This window comes from Heloderma suspectum, chromosome 14 (genome assembly GCF_057233095.1).
Source record: "Heloderma suspectum isolate Gila_16-S chromosome 14, 16-S_ref, whole genome shotgun sequence".
NCBI classification, from domain to species: domain Eukaryota; kingdom Metazoa; phylum Chordata; class Lepidosauria; order Squamata; family Helodermatidae; genus Heloderma; species Heloderma suspectum.
Window position 1 is genome coordinate 5,104,067 of NC_139471.1, and position 19,653 is coordinate 5,123,719.

The following is a 19,653-nucleotide window of genomic DNA, read 5'->3' on the forward strand; positions in this document are numbered from 1 at the left end:
CCAGCAAGGTGATGCTCAAAATCCTACAAGCTAGGCTTCAGCAGTATGCGAACCGAGAACTACTGGAAGTACAAGCTGGGTTTAGAAGAGGCAGAGGAACTAGAGATCAAATCGCCAACATTCGCTGCATCATGGAGAAAGCAAGAGAATTCCAGAAAAACGTCTATTTCTGCTTCATTGACTACGCTAAAGCCTTTGATTGTGTGGATCACAACAAACTGTGGCAAATTCTGAAAGTGATGGGAGTACCAGACCACCTTACCTGTCTCCTGAGAAACCTGTACGAGGGTCAAGAAGCAACAGTAAGAACCAGACATGGAACAACCGATTGGTTCAAAATTGGGAAAGGAGTACGACAAGGCTGCATATTGTCACCCTGCTTATTTAACTTATATGCAGAGTACATCATGAGAAATGCCGGGTTGGATGAATCAGAGGTCGGAATTAAGAATGCTGGGAGAATTATCAACAACCTCCGATATGCAGACGATACCACCCTAATGGCAGAAAGCAAAGAGGATCTCAAGAGCCTCTTGTTGAGGGTGAAAGAGGAGAGTGCAAAAGCTGGTTTGAAACTCAACATTAAAAAAACGAAGATCATGGCATCTGGCCCCATCACTTCCTGGCATATAGAAGGGGAAGAAATGGAAGCAGTGACAGATTTTACTTTCTTGGGCTCCAAGATCACCGCAGACGGTGACTGTAGCCATGAAATTAAAAGACGCTTGCTCCTGGGGAGGAAAGCTATGGCCAACCTAGACAGCATAGTAAGAAGCAGGGACATCACCTTGCCGACAAAGGTCCGTCTAATCAAAGCTATGGTTTTCCCAGTAGTAATGTATGGCTGTGAGAGCTGGACTATAAGGAAGGCTGAGCGACGAAGAATTGATACTTTCGAACTGTGGTGCTGGAGAAGACTCTTACGAGTCCCCTGGACTGCAAGGAGGTCAAATCAGTCCATCCTAAAGGAAATCAACCCTGAGTGCTCATTGGAAGGACAGATAATGAAGCTGAAGCTCCAATATTTTGGCCACCTAATGCGAAGAGAAAACTCCCTGGAAAAGACCCTGATGCTGGGAAAGACTGAAGGCAAAAGGAGAAGGGGACGGCAGTGGATGAGATGGCTAGATAGCATCACGGATGCAATGAATATGAACTTGAGCACGCTCCGGGAGAGAGCGCAGGACAGGAAGGCCTGGCGTGCTGTGGTCCATGGGGTCACGAAGAGTCGGACACGACTGAACGACTGAACAACAACAATTGTTATATTGTGGTATTAATGTTCTGTATATTTTAAATTGTTTTATTGTGTGTTGTTTGGTTTTAATTTTTGTGAACCGCCCAGAGAGCTTCGGCTATTGGGCGGTATAGAAATGAAATGAAATAAATAAATAAACATAGGAAGAGCCCTGCTGGATCAGACCAAGAGTCCAGCTAGTCCAGCATTCTGTTCACACAGGGGCCAACCAGCTGTCGACCAGGAACCCACCAGCGGGGCATGAGCGCAACAGCACCCTCCCGCCCATGTTCCCCAGCAACTGGTGTACAGAGGATCACTGCCTCTGGTACTGGAGGTAGCACATAGCCATCAAGACTAGTAGCCATTGATAGCCTTCTCCTCCAGGATTTGTCCAACACTCCTTTAAAGCCATCCAAACTGGTGGCCATCACTACTTCCTGTGGTAGCGAATTCCATACTTTAATTCTGCACTGTATGAAGAAGCCGTTCCTTTGACCTGTCCTGAATCTCCCACCAATCAGCTTCATAGGATGACCCCGGGATCTAGTATTTTGAGAGAGAGAGAAAAAATGTCTCCCTCTCCACATTCTCCACACCACGCGTAATTTTGTAGACCTCTATGATGCCCCCTTACCCCCTTTTTTCCAAGCTAAACAATCCCAGCTGTTGTAACCTGTTCTCATAGGAGAGATGCTCCAGCCCCTTGATCATTTTAGTTGCCCTTTTCTGCACTTTCTCCAACTCTACAGTATCTTTTTTAGGTGCGGTGCACCTTGCACGGCAATGGAAGGAGACCCTGAGTGGCACAAATCCAATATTCACTCTGAGGCATAAGGATTCATGCGAGGACTTCAGGGCCAGAAACTTTAAACCAGCATCAGCCATGCTAGAAAGATAACCGAGATAAGAGTTCCCCCACTTCCAGTCTGGGCTGTTCTGAAGCACAACATTTACCAAGACGGCCCCCAAAACAGACTTACATAGAGAATGGGGACGATGGATGGGTCGTCCCGGCGGATGATTGTCGGAACGTACTCGGCTTTGGGCACCTTGGAGGAAATGAGCTGGAAGGGGAAAAAGAAGTGAAGGAAGAAGAGGATTAGAACAGGTACAATGGGAGCAGCAAGCGGGTGCAGCAAACACTGAGTGTGCAGGCCGTATTCTGTACCCAGGGGACATTTTCCACTACGCTGGAAGGGACCTCAAAAGCCATTTAGGCCAAAGCCCTGTAGACTGAGGAAATCTGGCCCTACACCATCATTCAGAGCTGGGCGTCCAGTCTCCTCTTTTATAGCAGGGCTGTGGAACCTCAGCCCCGGGGGTCAAATCCAGCCCTCCTGGTGCCTCAGTCTGGCCCTATGTGGTTGCCCAGAAGGCTCTGCCCCCTTCCACCATCCCTGCCATGTTTCTCCTGAACACTGATCATCTGGTAGTTTCCCGGCATTTGTGCAGTTTCCTCTCCCTTCCAAAAAGCTGAAATGCCTCTCTGAAGGCTTTGTTCCCGGCAGGACAAACTTTAAGCTAAGGCAGGCTGGTATTTTTGGCCACACCCCCTTTTATTTGGACTGCACCCCCTTTGGCCCCGCCCACCCCTGGAACGTGGCCTCCGAGAGCTTCTCCAAAATGGAAGCGGTTTGACACCCCTGCCCTGGGCAGCGGCCTGCGCCCGCCCTGTGTATCGCTTACCATGATCTTGGGCGGAATGAAGTCCTCTCCGCTGCAGGCCGCAGCTTCGAGCTCTTTCTCTGCCTCCCAGTTCAAGTCGACACCCTTGTCAAGCGCGCAGCAGGAATCCTGAAGCTCATGGCCTGTGGGGTGCACAGTGGCAACAGCATTGGAAGGGTCCTTGTGCACCTGTACGCATGCACACACACACAGCCCCATATATCCCAAAGTGGTAGGGGTTGTACGATGTTTTCTGTCTAAACATGCAGCATAGGACTGCGCCCTAAGCGGATCTATAGATCAGGGGTGGAAAATCTCAGGCCCGGGGGCCAAATCCAGCCCTCCTGGGTTCCCCAGATGGCCTTGGCCCTTTCCCCGCAACCACCAATCATTTGGTGGTTTCCTGGGTTTTGCGCATCATCCCCCCACCCCCGTTCTAAAAGGCTGAGATGCCTCTGCTAAGGCTTAGCTCCTGGCAGGAAGAGTTAAGTCACAGTATGCACATATCTGCTGCACGCCTGGCTCTGACCCTTTTGACTTTGGCCATGCCCGCCTCTGGAACACGGCCCCCGAGGGCTTCTCGGGCTGAGAGTTTCTGTCTTTGGCCCTCGGGCTGAAAGAGTTTCTGCACCCCTGCTACAGACGATCAGGGAGAAAGCCATGAAGAGATCTGTTCTCGAACCAAAAAGCAAGACCAGGTGCTGGCTAACTGGCCTTATACAGGACATATCGGCTCTGATCTTGGCTCTTCGCGCAGTAGCTCCATATAACCCCTTCTGGGTCAGGTCAAACCTGAGTTCTGATCACGCTTTTGGGAATCACAACTAAAGGCACAAGTCTACGCAAGTTCAGACAGAAAAATGTCCTACAACTCGCAGCATTCCTGGCTGCGGAGTGCTGGGAGTTGTAGGACTTTTTCCTGTCTAAACATGCATAGGATTGTGCCTTAAGACAACTTATTTGGTCTGTGCTCTCACCATCCCCTCACCTGACTACAAATTGCCTTTTTTTCAGATTGGAACCTGACTCCCCCCTGGTTAGCAACAGCATTTGCCTAATCCCCGACTCGATTTGGGAATGAATCTGGCTATCATTGGGACGCTGGACTCCAGAAACATCACACGCACATGCGCGCGCGCACACACACACAGAGGAGAAATGCCTGCCAGTCACAGCTACCTTGAGTATGTCAACAACACATGAAACCATCTTATAGTGAGTGGGACCATTGGTCCATCTAGGCCAGGGCTGCAGAACACCGGCCAGGGATGAAATCTGGCCTTCTGGTGGCTCCAATCTGGCCTGCTGGGGGTTCCACAGAAGGCCACATCCCCTTTCAGCCACCCACCAATTGCTTATGGAATCACAGAAGAGTAGGGAAGGGGCCTACAAGGCCATCAAGTCCAACCCCCTGCTCAGTGCAGGAATCCAAGTCAGAGCATCCCTGACAGATGACTGTCCAGCCTCCTCTTGAGTGCCTCCAGTGTGGGAGAGCCCACCACCTCCCTAGGTCATTGGTTCTATTGTTGTATCGCTCTAACAGTCAGGAAATTTTTCCTGATGTTCAACCAGAATCTGGCTTCCTGGAACTTGAGCCCATTATTCCGTGTCCTGCACTCTGGCATGATGGAGAAGAGATCCTGGCCTTCTTCTCTGTGACAACCTTTCAGGTACTTGAAGAGCGCTATCATATCTCCCCTCAGTCTTCTCTTCTCAAGGCTAAACAGGCCCAGTTCTTTCAGTCTCTCTTCACAGGGCTTTGTTTCCAGTCCCCTGATCACCTTTGCTGCCCTCCTCTGAACCCTCTCCAGTTTGTCTGCATCCTTCTTAAAATGTGGTGCCCAGAACTGGACACAGTACTCCAGATGAGGCCTAACCAGTGCTGAGTAGAGGGGAACTAGTACTTCCCGAGATTTGGAAGCTATGCTTCTATTAATGCAGCCCAAAATGGCATTTGCCTTTTTTGCAGCCACATCACACTGTTGGCTCATATTCAGCTTGTGATTGACAACAATTCCAAGATCCTTCTCGCTTGTAGTGTTGTTGAGCCACATATCCCCCATCTTGTAACTGTGCATTTGGTTTCTTTTTCTTAGGTACAGAACTTGGCATTTATTCCTATTAAATGTCATTCTGTTGTTTTCTGCCCAGCGCTCCAGTCTATCCAGATCACTTTGAATTTTGTTTCTGTCTTCCAAAGTATTAGCTATCCCGCACAATTTTGTGTCATCTGCAAATTTGATCAGCATTCCCTGCACCTCCTCCTCCAAGTCATTAATAAATCCTGCGCTGTTGTGCAGTTTTCCCCCATTCTAAAAGGTTGAAATGCTTCTCCTAAGGCTTGGTTCCTGGCATTGAGAGCTTTAAGCTAGAATACGCTGGTATTTTCTGTATATTTGGCTCTGCCCCTTTGTCTTTGCCCCACCCACCACTTGAATGTGGCCCCCGAGAGATTCTCCGAAGCAGAATTCAGCCCTCGGAGTGAAAGAGGTATAACACCCCTGACGCAGCCAGTCAACATGTCTAGTAGGGGTCCTTTTCATGATCTACCACCTACCCTGTAACTGGAGATCCAGGTAATTGAACGTGAGACTTTCTGCATGCAAAGCACACACTCCACCGCTGAGCAACGGCCCATCCCCGACAGGCACGCCCCCGGTCCACAAAACGAAGGCATGCACGCAAACCCCTCGCCCGGAACATCCCCCCGCCTCACACAGACACATTGCAACGTACTTTTGTCTCACTCACCATAAGCAACGAGAATCAAGGCCAACACGTAGAAGGATTAATCCCCACAGCAAACTTGAGAGATCAGCACCCTGCCTAATCTAAGCATCGGCCAGGAGCGTTCACAGACAACACAAGCTGCTTATCCAATCTAGTGATGCAGTCCATGCCAACCCAGATGCTTTCAATTTGGGAGTTGGAGAGGGTGGAGGACAAAAAAGGAACATACTTTCTCGAGAATCGTTGAGGTTTTCGGGCTTAACGGGAGTGGGATCGCTCCAGGACCGGCTGAAGCTCCTCTCTCGCCGATCGGCAAAGGCTAAAAGAATTAAATAATAATAGTAGCAATAAGGGACTAATTATGACAGGTTTTATGACCAGCAAACACACACATCCCTGGCTCACAGCTCATGCCCTTAACCACTCCGTTACAGGTACGGGAAAGGACTGCTATGTCGTTTTGATATGGACTGGTCCAGATGAGAACAGGGAAGCCTTTCCCAATCTGGGTCCCCCAGAAATGTTTTCGATTACAACTCCTATTGTCCTTGACCATACTTGCTGGGGGTGATGGGAGTTGTAATTGAAAATATCTGGATGGGAACCAGGCTGGGGAAGTCTGGTCTAGTAAGGTCCGAGGCTTAGAGATCCAGGACCCCGAGGACACAGGTCAACAGAGCACATCCCATAACCACCCCAGTTCCCTCACTCACTCTGCGCCTTCATGCGACGGCTCCCGACCATGCGCAGATGCTTCCTGAAATTTCTGAAAGATGACAAACAAACAAAAAAGAAGGCCATCAGTACTGGGGAACAGGGCTGGATGAGTCTATCGATTTTGCCTTCTCTCCATTTCTCATTTTTCCAGTCTTATTAAGTTTGGTTTGTCTTGAACTTTGCAAATTTCTTCAGTCTTAAATTCAGTTCATCCTGAACTTTTGAGCAATATTTTCTTTGGAAATGGAAAATTCACAAGTATTTTTGTGGATATTTCTCCCAATACATGCATTTTTTTGCCTCATATACAAGCCATTTCCCTAATATAATGCATGAGTGAACATTATTTTCCCCAGTGTACACATCTGGGGGTTTGAGAAATCCATTGAAATATTCAGAGAAGTGCAAATTTTGAAGGATAATGGATTTTCAGTTCACAGAACTGTTCGAAAGTAGGTAAATTCACATCAAAAAGTGAGTGACTCCAGCAGGTTGTGCTGAGGAGATGTGAGGGGAATTGCAGCTATTCCACCAGCCCTGAAGATGACCTCCATGAAGGTTCCTCCTCCCTCAACTCCAGCAGCTGTTCTAGCAGGCTGTACAGAGGAAGATGATGGGGAAACCAGGAAGCTCTGCTCTAAGACTTTCCCCGTCTTCCCTCCCTATTCCTTTTTCCTTGTGTTGTTTCTTTTTAGATTGTAAGCTTGCAGGGCAGGGACTGTCTTCTTTTACTGATTTTTTGTAAGCTGCTGCAGGGAGCATTTTGGCTGATGAGCGGGATAGAAATACTCATATTAAATAAATACGTAAACAAGAGTCAAAATGGAAACAGGAAAATGGGCTTCTCTTCCACTGCCAACCGGAGCTTCTGGAGCTGCCCAGAAACCCGATCAAATATACCCCAACACACAACCGACGGCTGAAGTGACCACTCGTGAAAACACTCGCTCCCCGTGCACACTTGCAACTTCACCTCACTCTGCATCTCACCGGGATGCCAACGGGCAGAGAGTCGCAATTGCGCCGTTCGGCCAGGGCATGTTCACACCAGCAGGAACCAGTAGGGGGCACCAATGTTACATGTGTCTGTTGGAATCCGGTCCAGAACTGGCTTTTCTGCCAAGGGTGACGTTCCGCGCAGTTCTACAATTCTTTTTAGGGACGGCTTTTGTTTACTCCAGTGCTCCTGTCAAGGTTGCAGTTTGAAGGGTTCGGCCAGCATGGGGGGGCAGGGGAGAGGTTTCTGAGCCCTTTCCCCTCACAGTATTTTTCTGCTGGAAATCACGCCCCCCCCCAAGCTGTAACACCAGGAGGAGATCCATGTCACCCCTTGAACGAGTGAACTCATGTGGAAGATAATTTCGAGGGTTGTGATCGCAGAGTACACGGTGGAGTAAACAAGCCCAGGCACACAGGGTTATGATAATGTGGGGAGAGGCCACCTACCTCATCAAGTGGCCCATTTGGAAGTACGAGCCAATTGTAAATCACCGAATTTGCAAGTGGGGAGCTGCAAGAAAATGTTGTAGCGTATGCTTACGCTCAATAGGCGTGGCGCTTGTTCAGGGTTCCGGCCAGCTAGTCATGAACCTTGTAAAAGGTTCAAGCAGAGTATTCCATCTCCCACCAGCCCACAATATCCCCCCCCCCGTCCAATTGACACCCAGCATTCTGTGCTTATTTGAGCATGTTCAGTCAGCACTGGGTTGTCTTTTGGGGAGGGGTTTCCCTTCCATTTTTTTTAAGGAGGGTGTTTTTTGTACTTCTGCAAACCTCAGGGTTCCCCTGAGCATGCCAGTGCCTTCCTCCTGTTTTTCAGTAGCCCCATTTTGGCTCCATTTCTGTCGGCACTCCCCATCATGGTTTGCTATTAAAAAGCGCGATTCTTAAGATTTTTACTGGCACGGGGGTTGGAATGGGAAGAATAGAAAAGGACTTGGATTTTCTGTTCCAGGGAACAAAATGTCTCCAAGGGCTTAGGAAAAGAACTCTGAAGTACATCAGGGCTGTATTTTTTCCCTGTGTCCTTCACCACAGCTTCACAATTCAGGGCCTTCTTCATAGTTGAGGGAGAGGATGAAGAATTTTCGGAGTCATCCAGATGGAAATTAGCACATCTGGAATGGGGGAATACTTTGTCATTCCAAACACAGCCAGTCAACTCACACAGGGTGAGGCAGTTTGCTTTAGACGGCAGATTATGATGTATCACCGAAGGGCAGAGATTTGGCCTATTTTACCACCATGGGGGAGCCATTTTGGACTTTCTGCTTGGGGCATCAAAACACCTTGTGCCATATTTGACCCCACACATCTGCAGCGAGCAATCCAAGGTTTGCATCCCAGAATCCTCTGCAACAAACATACAGAGGCCCAACGCTCACGTTGCGAGACAAAGAGAAACACATGTATAGAGGCATTCAATACATAAAAATGCTATAAATATCACCAGGTACAAATCTTCCTGTTATCAGGCACCAGAAATCTGGTACTCTGCCAAGTAAATGAGTATCATTAGCAGGCATTCATCTGCGGTTTGCCCGAAGTTTGTTTCTTTAAAAGCACATTTTATTGTCCAAATTAAGAAACAACCGCTATGCTATTTCCTAGGGAGGGGTGAATAGGAGAAATAGGGAGTTCTCCACTGTGTGTTACAGGGCCACCATTGCATTGGAATAAGATGTCTAAGGAGTCTCCAGGCCTATAAAATACCCAACACAGAACTTTCCTCTTTGTTTGTGTGAATGCAAGCACAAGAGGAAATACATCAGTTCAACCACTTGCTTGCTCCAAAAGAGATACTTCAGAGATCATGCTTGATACCTAAACGAAACCTTCATATTCAGAGTCAGTATATCTGATTACCAGATCCCGGCTGCCACTGCAAACAAGTGAGCCTCTGGTCTGATCCAGCGAAGGAGTTTTTAAAACCAACAGCTGATTTTCCCCTCCAGAAACAAAAATGGTCATTTCACCTTTCACTCATAGAACTGCAAGCTCAGAAGGGCCCCAATGGGAGCTGGCACATTTGAGAGTGTCGTGGGTGCTTTCGCAAAATGGCTGCCAAGGGGTGGTGCTTGCCCATTCATAAAATGGCTGCCATGATGGGCACGACTGGTCACAAAACACAACTGGTGAGGCCAAAAGAAAAGTCATTTAGAGCCTAAGTCCAAGGCAAAGGTGGGTCTGAACTGCAAACCAGTCTTCTGAACCCAAATGAAGATTGTGCTGGAAGACAGCACTGCACTTTGCAGCATGCCAGCCTCCCAGTTAAAAAGAAGTGCAATTAAAGAAGTATTAAGAAATAAAATACAAATCAGAGAGGGGTTGATGGGCACCACATTGGAGACCGCATACTTAGAGCTAAAATTAGTCTGGGCAAACACAGGCACACTATGTTTTACATTTCCTCATAAAAGCTATATTCTCCTAACTAAACTTCTCTCTCTCTCTTTTATAAAAGCATTCCTGATTTACAGAAGCAGCTAGATTTAGGGGTTTTGGAGAGGGAGAGCATCACATTTGGGAAGCTGATATTTATTGCCTTACAATTCGTACACAAGGCATAAGATTTATTGGGGCTCTGGGAGAGAACAGCTCCTTCCACAATGAATTTCAAAAGGCAAAAGGTGTTTAAAATTCAGGGCGGCAAACGGCCTTTTTTGTTCCATGTTTTCTGGGTTGAATTCTGCCATTCGTGACGACCTGCGTTTTGGCTCTACTCTAAAAGCTGAAAAACTGAACACAAGGCGGGTGGGGAGGGGGACAGAGGTGATGCTGCATCCCCTTCAGACACGTTTGAAAGCAAATGGTCCCACATGGACACCCCAGTCCTTTTCCCCCTGGGGAAACAGGAGAGGGGAAAAGCCACTGACGTCCATTAGTGGCACTGTAACGGAGCAGGAATTCCCTCACTGTATGTGAGGGGTGGGTGGCGGGGTGGGTGCATTTAAACAACCCCAGCAAAAAGGGCAGATCTCCATCACAGAAAGGATGCCATGTCTGCGTGCGCGCGTGTGAGAGAGAAAGAGAACAGAACCAGCCCATTCTTCTAAGAGTACACAATGGCCAACAGCTGTCACATCCACGCTAGGCCCAGTTACCATGGAGACACTCGCAGCCCCTCGCTGGGCCCAGGCATGCAGCAGCGAACGCCCAATTAGGCCGGGCCAGGGGGACCCTATTTGGACCGATGCGGCCGTGTGCGCAACTGCAAGCCCTGCTTCGGACAGAAAAAGCACACGACAGAAAGCCTAGAGATCATGGCGGGGCTCTCTCTGCCTCTTGCCACATACATACGAAGAGCAGGGCAATGCTGTTCGCCCCAAATCTCCGTGTCATCCTCTCTCTCCCCATCTCCTTTTGCGACATACTGAAAGGCGGCAGGCATATTGACAACCCTTGGTGGCCCAGGGTTTACTGCCATTGGGCAGCACTGGAAAGAGAGAGAAAATGTTGGCAGAAACACAAGAATGCTTCTGCTCTGGGTCTTTCTGCCCGGTTGCCTTCCTACCAGGCTCCCTCCCTCACAAGGTCTTATCTTCCTGTGGACTAGCAGCATGAAGGGCTTTTCAAATTCTTTAAAAAACACACACAAGCTGCCACCACCACCATCAGTTTCTCAGCCAGCCTGAAGCAAAGGCCTCCCCATCCACTGCAGCAAAAGCCTCAAACTTTATGACCAAAGCAGCCAAGATAATCCCTTGCCTTGCCCTGCCTTACAGGCTGCACCAGGCACAAATTCAAGAGCCACGGTTTGCTGGCCTAAAGCTTCTCCTTCATAGCCAAGGAGACGGAGCAGGCCAGCATAGCATCGAAGGTCACGGAGCGGGAGGGTAGCATCCATCCCAAGCCCAGCTCTGCTACCAAACGTGCGAACAGGACCCGGGCGAGCGGGTCTGGGGTGGAGGGCAGGGGTAGCTTAGCACTGCAGCACAGGTTCTTGCCAAGATGAGGCAGCAGAGTTTTCCAAGCCAGCCTGGCAACAAGAATACAAGACGGGCTCTGCATCCAACCCCTCACAAGGTCTGCCACTGCCAAGCTAAAAGAGACGAAGCCAAAAGCGGAAGGCCTAAGCCCCACGCAGCCACATGCTCTCCCCAAACCGGAAAGACAAAGCAGGGAGAACTGAACCGCACCACATCAGCTGACGTCCAGAGGACAACTGTCTCTCTGGGCCCTGCGGCGTCCGACTTTTCCAAGGGGGAATGACAGCCCATTCAGAGGAACTCCGCACCGTCACGGCCTTCTTAACGGGACACTCGTTACCATTACCTCTCCTTTTCTTTTTAAACTTTCTCTGCTTAGCCCATCAGAACCAAGGCTGGAAGAGCCCAGGAATATTTGCCGATTCCCCACTTTAGAGACGGCTGGTGAGGTCAGTGCCAGCTCCAGGTTTTGGACGGCGCCTGGGCAAGACACCCTCCATGAGTCCTCTCCCTCAGCGAGTCTGCGGTGTTCTCACCACCATGGTCACCAGCTGCTTTTGCGCCTTATCCGCCTTCTCGCCACTTGCTTGCTTGACAGGCAGGGAGCCAGGAGGCCGCGGCATCTCCTGCGCCTCCTTCTCGCCACTGCCATTGAGCGGGAACAGTATCCCTGGTTCGTATACTGTGCTGCAAAGTGATTAACGACCTCGGCTTTGGACCTGGTCGAGAGCGGGACACGGGAGAGCAAGCAGGTTGCCATGGGGAAGTGGAGGAGCGACTCCAGGGGGCTCTGGTCAGTGGGCCCCTGCTGGGGTGAGGGGCCTGGGCAGGGGCCCAGCCATGCTGACCCTCTACGCTAGCCCTGGGTGTGGCAATAGGAGGGAGCTGGGACACTCCCAAATTCAAATCTCATCTCGCCCTTGGCATTTCACGCTACTGCAGCCTCCCTGTTTGCAATATGGGCAGGATGATGATGGTAATAACAACAACAACAGGCCAATAAATAATAATAATAATAATAATAATAATAATAATAATAAAAATATTAATAGCAGCTGGCCAAGAACAATAATAATATAGGGATGATCATAATGATAATAATAACAACTGGCCAAAAGTAATAACAACAACAACTGGCCTGCCTTATGGGGTTGTTGTAAGAAATGCCGAAATAAAGGATGCATTGCGGGTGGGGGGACTCCAATTCCTATCAGCCCCAGTCAGCATGGCTCACAGTCAGGGGCGGTGGCAGCTTTGCTTCGACAATATCTGAAGGGCGAATGCTTTCCTGACTTGCTATTGGCAAGTTTGAGAGGCAGGTTTGCAACCTTGGGCCTGGGTAGCAAAATCTGTATTCCTGGGGTTCCTCCGATCTTCAGACAGCGGTCCAGGGGAGGGTAGCACATTTTGCTACACACATGGACCCTCTCACAAGTGACCCCGTCCTATCTAGCTGCAAGGGTGTCTCAATTACGGAGACAGTTATTGCACGTTCCTCCCCTTTTATCCTTGCAAGTGAAAATACGGGCAATTTCCCCCCCTACAGCCTGATTCAAATTCAGTCAGGTTGTCAGGGGCCAAATAAAACTGCTTTGCTGGGAAGATATGGCCCACAGGTGCTGGTGAGCATTGGTCATGGGACACACTTGTTCCTGTCACAGCTGGATCGTGGCAGCTGTCGATGTACTTTGGATCCAGGTGAATGCACAAACGGCCTTTGGGGCATTTCAGTTTGCTGCTAGCCAAGAAGGGCAAAAAAAAAATTGTGACACATGAACCCCACCAGATTACTAAATCTTTGGCCTCAGGCTCTCGCCAAGTTTGCTATGGGCGTGACGGTGTCCCGTTAAGAATGAAAGGAGCTGCCCATCTTATTTCCTTCAGCGTCTGGTTCTCTGCAGCAACTCCCGGCATGGAGGCGCCCGGCACTTTCAACAATGCACCGGCACAATTTGTAAAAAGCAACGTCAGAGCCCCCACCTGCAGCTGGCCCATGCAACCACAAGGCAAGGATCGAACTCGTGCGAGGAAAAGATGCCCTCGTACCTCTGGATCAGAGCTGCCGAGTCATGCTCTCGCTTCCGTCTCTTCCTCTCCGCGTAGCCCCTGAATGCCCTGGGAAACCAGTTTTAAGGCATTAAAACCAAACTAGGACAGCTTCGAAAACTGGGGAACGACAGGGAGGAGAGAAAAACGACGACACCACCACCACCACCACCACACAGAACAGAGAATATGAGAGAAAGGGGGGGGCGCAAACTCCCAGACAAGAGAGAAGAGGTGGACCCCTGAGGGGAGGAAGAGACGCAAGCCACAAAATGAACCACAAAGTTGGGCGGCAGGGCGGGTTGAACGAGAGAACAGGGATGTTACGTGTATGTCCCACACTGGTTTGCAGCGGAGGGGGGCAGAAAAGACCACGAAGTGGCACATCGCAAGAGCATGGGGAAAGAGGGTCACATTTAGTATAGCCATTGTGGCAGCAGGCCAAGATTTTATCTCTCTCCCCCTGCTTTTCCTACCCACCATGGAATTTACAGTATCAGGAAAGGGGGGGGCACTTGGTACTCCTCCCCTACCATCACAAAAGCAACTGGAGAGGGAAGAAGCAGAGGGGAAATAATGAGATGGGAGCAGATTTCGGCTAAACCTTAGGGCAAACTTCCTAACAGCAAGAGCTGTTTGTCAATGAAAGAGATGGCCTTGTGAGGTGGTGGCCTTGCCTTCGTGGGAGGCATTTAAACAAAGGCTGGGAGGCCATCTGTCAGGGATGCTGCAGCTGCACCCTGCAGTACAGAGCCTGCATTGAGCAGGGGTTGGACTAGATGATCTCTGACACCCCTTCGAAGTCTAAAATTCTATGGTTGCCTTACAACCCTGGAGAGCAATAAAGAAGAAAGGAGGCAAGCCGCAAAAGGTTACTTAATGTAAGGGATCTTAAATAAAATAGTATAATGCCCAAGATGTTTCAGTGGAAACCTTCTAGAGGGGCACAAGAATTCAGCACATTGAGTGTTTTCCTCTTCCCTCCTCTTCCCTTTTTCCTTGTGTGTCATGTTGTTTTAGACTGCAAGCCGGTGGGCAGGGAATGGCTTGGGGGGGGGTGCTGGCTGGTTTTAAGCCACTCCGGGGACTCTTTTTTTCGCTGAGGAGCCGGATATGACTAAATAAATAGAATAAGGCGACATCTCTTGCCATGCCTGACAACCCCCTCCACACTGTTCTTCCCACCTGCATTACAAATAACCTAGAAGGAAGCCCCAAGGATCCCCTCATCTCCGTCTCCCAGAAGGGACGATCGGTGAAAACGATAATGGATAAAAGGAACAAAGGAAAAAACACAGAGTGCTGTTCGCTTGCTGGCTTGGTTCGATCTTCAGGCCTCCAGTTGCTGAACTCTGTTGCAAGACAAGCCCAGGAGTATGCAGTGCAGTAGAGAAGGAAATAGAGGCATATACCCTGGAAATTAATTCGTCTCCAGCTATCCAGATTCAAGAACAGATGCCCAAGGCGAGGCTGGAATGCTTTTGATTTCTTTTTGTGCGGCTATGTATGGACAAAAGCAGCAGGAAACTGTGGGATCTTACCCCAAAATGCCAACATACAATTAAGAAAAGGGTACGCAAACTGCGGGGAGCAGCAACGGTACTTACGAGATGCTGGTGATCCAAGAAAAAGCAGAGAGGCAGGGAGAAGAGAAAGAGAGCGAGAGAAGACGTATTAGTAAAGAAGGCCTTTCAGGCTAGAGCTTTTTCTGCAGCAGCAAAGTAGTTTGAAGTTCTAAAAAAAATAAATAAACCTGACACCAAAGGTTCATTTAAAAACCCCCTCCAAAACCTACATTTTGGAATCATGACGTTTCAAAGGTCTGGTTTTGCGCTTTGTATAATGTATTTTTAATGGTTTTTCATTTTTCTGAGCCACCCAGAGTGCTTCAGTTATGGGGAGGTACAGAATTATAACAAACGAAATGAAATGGAATGGCAGGAGGCAACTCTATTCCTACCACTACCAGAACTTAAGGGAGAGAGGTGTGTATGTGTGTTTTAATGTGGGAATTTACACAAAACCTATGGGTAGACCAGGCCCCCCAATGTTTTTAAGTCGGTGGACACATTTGGAATGTTGAGAGTATGTCATGGTCACTCTCACAAAATGGCTGTCATGGGGGGGCACTTGCCCATCCATAAAACAGCTGCCCTGTTGGGGATGACCAGTCATTAAACACTCATTTCCCAGAAGCCAAACTGGTGAGACGAAAAGAAAACTTGCTCAAGAACCGAAGTTCGAGGCAGAGGTGGGGGTTTGATCCCCAAAGCACAAAGCCACTCTTTTGAATCCAAATAAAAATGGCCCTGGAGGGCGGCATTTTGCTTTGCATCAAGCCAGGCTCCCAATATTTTTTTTAATTAAAATATCTTAACAAAAAAAGTAATCAATGAATTAAAACTGTATGGTGGTTTCCCAGTGTGTGTGTGCGTGTGTGTGTTTTCCCATTCTAAAAGGTTGAAATGCCTCTCTTAAGGTTTAGTTACTGGCAGGAATTGCTTTAAGCAAAAAATGTGCTGCTATTTTCTGATCCTGGCTCGCTGCCCTTTGCCCCCCCCCGGAATGTGGCCCCCGAGAGCTCCTCTGAAATGGAATCTGGCCCTCTGGCTAAAAGAGGTTCAACACCTCTGTTCTAAGAGCCCTGGACCTGGGCAGTGCTATAAAACCACACTCTCTAAAGAAAAAGAAGAACGGATGGGGGAAGCAAAGGGACATGCAGACTTTTTGAGATTCAAACAGCCCGTAGTGTTTCCCCCCGACCCGCCATGTCTTTTAACTTACGCTTGCATAGTTGTTGTAGCTGTTTGGAAGGTGAAGAGGTTCTCTTTGGGAAACCAGGTCCTGATGGGGACATCGTCTGGAAGAAGAATATAACCACAGCCATAAGCATCCGAGGGAAGAAAACAGAGAGCTCTCAGAAGGAACACTCACTCCGGACAAGGGGAGGGGGATGTGATTGGAGTTTATAAAACATCATGCATGATGCAGAGAAAGTAGAGCTGAAGACGCTGCCCTCCTGTTCCCTCTTAGTATTACGAGAGTGGGAGACCATCTGATAAAACTGAACGGTGGTAGATTCATGACCAGGGCTTTAACAGTAAATTTTGAAGTGCAGGCATTCATCATGACCATCCCTCTAGCCACACCCCCAGGAAGAGTCCAAAACTGCTGGCATCTGTGTTCAACAGATCAACACACCAGTTCTAGCAGTTTTCATCTCCACCAGGAGCAGGTCTTTGGAAAAGCCAATGGGTCTTCATTGCTCATTCAAGACCAAGCCGCCCCAAAATGCTTTAAATTACAACAGGGAAATAATTCCCCCCTCCCCAGCTACTGTGAGGATTGCAGCAAAGCTCAGAGGGAAGGGGGAAGCCTGGGGGTCAGGGGGCAGCTGAGATCACCATCCCTGCTAATAAAAAAGTCCCAGCACCCAGTCCCAGTTCTAAGTCCAAGGCGTGCTGAGTCCTGGCTCTGCTACACCACTGTTCAGGACAGACGAAAGAATGGACTTCCTTCAGACAGAGCAGACATGAAGTTCAGAAATCTGCTGTCAGAAGATGTGGCAATGGGTCACTAGTTTGCTGGCTGGGGCATGCTGGGAAGTGTAGGATGTTTTTCTGTCTCAACAGGCATAGGATTGTGTCCTTATGGAATTAATTGCTACAGGTTGTTGTTACGCCATTCGTTAGTACACGTGCCTTGAAAAAAAAAAGGATGCAATCCATTCACAATGGCTAATCTATGCAGAGGTAATCCCTTGGATAGCTCTGTTTTCGGTGGAAGCCCGCCCTCCAATTACCAGCTGCTAGGAGTAAGGGTTTCTTATCGCCAACAAATCCCTGCCTGCGAGCTTCGCAGGGATATCCGGTTGTCCCCCACTGGAGACAGAACCCTGGGCTCACCGGGCCACTGATGTAGCAAAACACGGCAGTTCCTGCATTCCACACCCACCTGACACACGGTCAATGCTATACATCCTCTCCAGCTTTTTCCGGCGCCAGCCGGTCTCGCCAGCCTGATGGTGGTGGTGGTGGTGATGGTGGTGCTGGTGTTCTAAGTCCAAGGCGTGCTGGGAAGGAGCGGCCAGCTGGACGCAGCCGGGGCACTCCTTGGAGACCTCGCGGCTGGCCGCCCAGCTGCCTTTGCAGTGCCTGCTAATGTTGTGGGAGCTACCGGCATTCTGCAGGGGCTGGCCCTGGGAGCCGTCTTCCTCCTCCACCTCCTCCTCCTCTTCTTCAGCCTCGGCTCCTTTGATGACCACCAGCTCCATGCTCTCACTCTGGTGCTGGGAGAGCATAGGCCTCTCGCCGGAGATCGTGTAGACGCGGGGCTTGGGGCCCTCTCCTGCCAGCTTCTCCCCACGCTCCTCCGAGAAGCTCCTCTCAAACTTGCCATCAGAAATGAGCGACAGCCGCCGCTTGTTCTGGGCTCCCTGGTGCATCTCTGGGGAGTCCTCCTGCCCGACGTAAGATTCCGCCAGCAAGTGATCTGAAAGAAGGGCAATGGGCAGGTAACAACGTAAACAGACACGCAGGGCCACTGGCATGTAACAATGCAAACAGGCCTGTGGCAAGTACACAGAAATCTGTAATAGACTAGGGAGGGATGAATCTGTCAGCTTCGGTCTCTCTTTGTCTCTCATTTTTCCAGTCTTAGGCTTGACTTGGTCTGACCTTTGAGATTTTTTAGAAAACTTTGCATGAAAATTCCTAACAGGTACATTTTCTCTGAACAGGTGCATTTTCGTATGCATTTTTGCCTAATAGTCTTTTTTTTTTTGCAAGTCATTATTATCTAATTATCTAATATAATACACTATTGAACATTATTTTCCCTTGAATATATGCGTTTTTTGAATGGAGAAGTCCACTGCAAAATTTGGGGAAGTGTGAATTTCAAAAGATACCTGAGTTCTGGTTCACGTATTCGTTTCACAATGCAAAATTAGGTAAGTTCACGTTAAAATGCAAACAGAACTAATTTCTCCCCTAACCCTAATTTATTCTGCTTGTGTTCATCAAGGTGAAGGTAGGTAATATACATATTAGAGTGGAATTTTAATGCTGCTATTTTAGTTACTTGTTTTGAAATGTATGTATATAATATAGCTGTCATGAGAAGGTTTTCCAACTTTAAAAGTGGTGTAAGAATATTTTAAACAAACTAACAAATATGCAAATCACTGGAGGGCCACACCACTGGAAACATATTCAGCCATTCCTCATTCTTCTGAAATTTCGCCAAAATTAACATTAACCACTCAAGTCCAAACACACTTACTGTTACCACTGTCACTGTTGTTACCTGTTGTTTACCTGTCAAATCAATGGCTTATAAATATCTCAGTGAATTCATCCATGAGGACTAGGAACTTTAAAGCTCAAAAGCAAAGCCAAGGGTCTCAGGCTGGGGAATTCTTAGCATAAAGCTACATTCAGCCCTTCCCACACTCCTGAATAACTGCAGCAAAGACTAGCCCTATACATCACACAAATTAAGCATACGTGCTAGGTTATTCTGCATATTCTGCTTCTACTGACCAAAATTTAGAGAGGAGTTGCATGTGTACCAGCATTTGTTTGAAACAAAACCACACACACGTACAATCCCAGCATGGGTGTTTTGGAAATCTTTGTACCTGAACCATTCTTGCCCTCTGGATGGTTTTGGGAGAGATAATCTCCAAACGCCCTTGCCGCTCTTCATGTAGCCAGAGGTATGAAAGCACAGAACAGCGGGGGGGGGGGGGGAACAGAAGGGAAGGGGCAGAAAAAGAAAAAAAGTTAGTTAAATCAGCAAAATCCAGCTCCAAAACACTTTGCCACCAGCTATCTCCACTCATTAAAGGGCAATTTAAAAAGAGAGACAAGACACATGAGATCAGTGATGGAATTTCCCCACGTTTAATTTTTAGCTAAATTCGTGTTTGTCCTCGCTCTCTTTCTCCCCCCCCCACACTTACACATACATACGCACCTCTACACACCTTGCTCGCTCACACACACACACACACACACACCCTGCACCTCACTCTCACTCAAAAAACACCTGCAAGCATTCAGTGCACACATCTGGCAAAAGCAAACTGTCCCTCCTGGCAGTCTGCTCAATAGGAAGGAAGAGGGGGAAACAGAGAGAAAAGGGGGCGGCCAAGAGAGAGAGAAAAGGGGTGGCTGAAAGGGACAGAAAAGGGGGCATGAGCATATGGTGAAACATGATAGCCAGTCAATGAGGCCTCAGCGCCATAACAGAAGATGCACACACCAGAGACATCTGGGGAGAGACAACGTGTATAGGTTTTTCTATGCTCATGCTAGAAGCCTC

At 48.7% G+C, this 19,653-nt stretch overlaps 1 protein-coding gene across 1 annotated transcript in view; it reads right to left on the reverse strand.

Moving 5' to 3' along the window:
• Positions 1–19,653, reverse strand: part of NSMF (NMDA receptor synaptonuclear signaling and neuronal migration factor) — a 56,876-nt gene that overhangs the window by 17,483 nt on the left and 19,740 nt on the right. Inside the window, exons 2-9 of the mRNA XM_084821454.1 lie at positions 18,968–19,029; positions 17,281–17,817; positions 16,111–16,186; positions 13,327–13,395; positions 6,349–6,401; positions 5,865–5,954; positions 2,927–3,048; positions 2,221–2,304 (exon numbers count right to left, since the gene is read on the reverse strand). Coding sequence (XP_084677580.1) covers positions 2,221–2,304; positions 2,927–3,048; positions 5,865–5,954; positions 6,349–6,401; positions 13,327–13,395; positions 16,111–16,186; positions 17,281–17,817; positions 18,968–19,029 — 1,093 coding nt within the window. The remainder of the gene's footprint in view (positions 1–2,220; positions 2,305–2,926; positions 3,049–5,864; positions 5,955–6,348; positions 6,402–13,326; positions 13,396–16,110; positions 16,187–17,280; positions 17,818–18,967; positions 19,030–19,653) is intronic.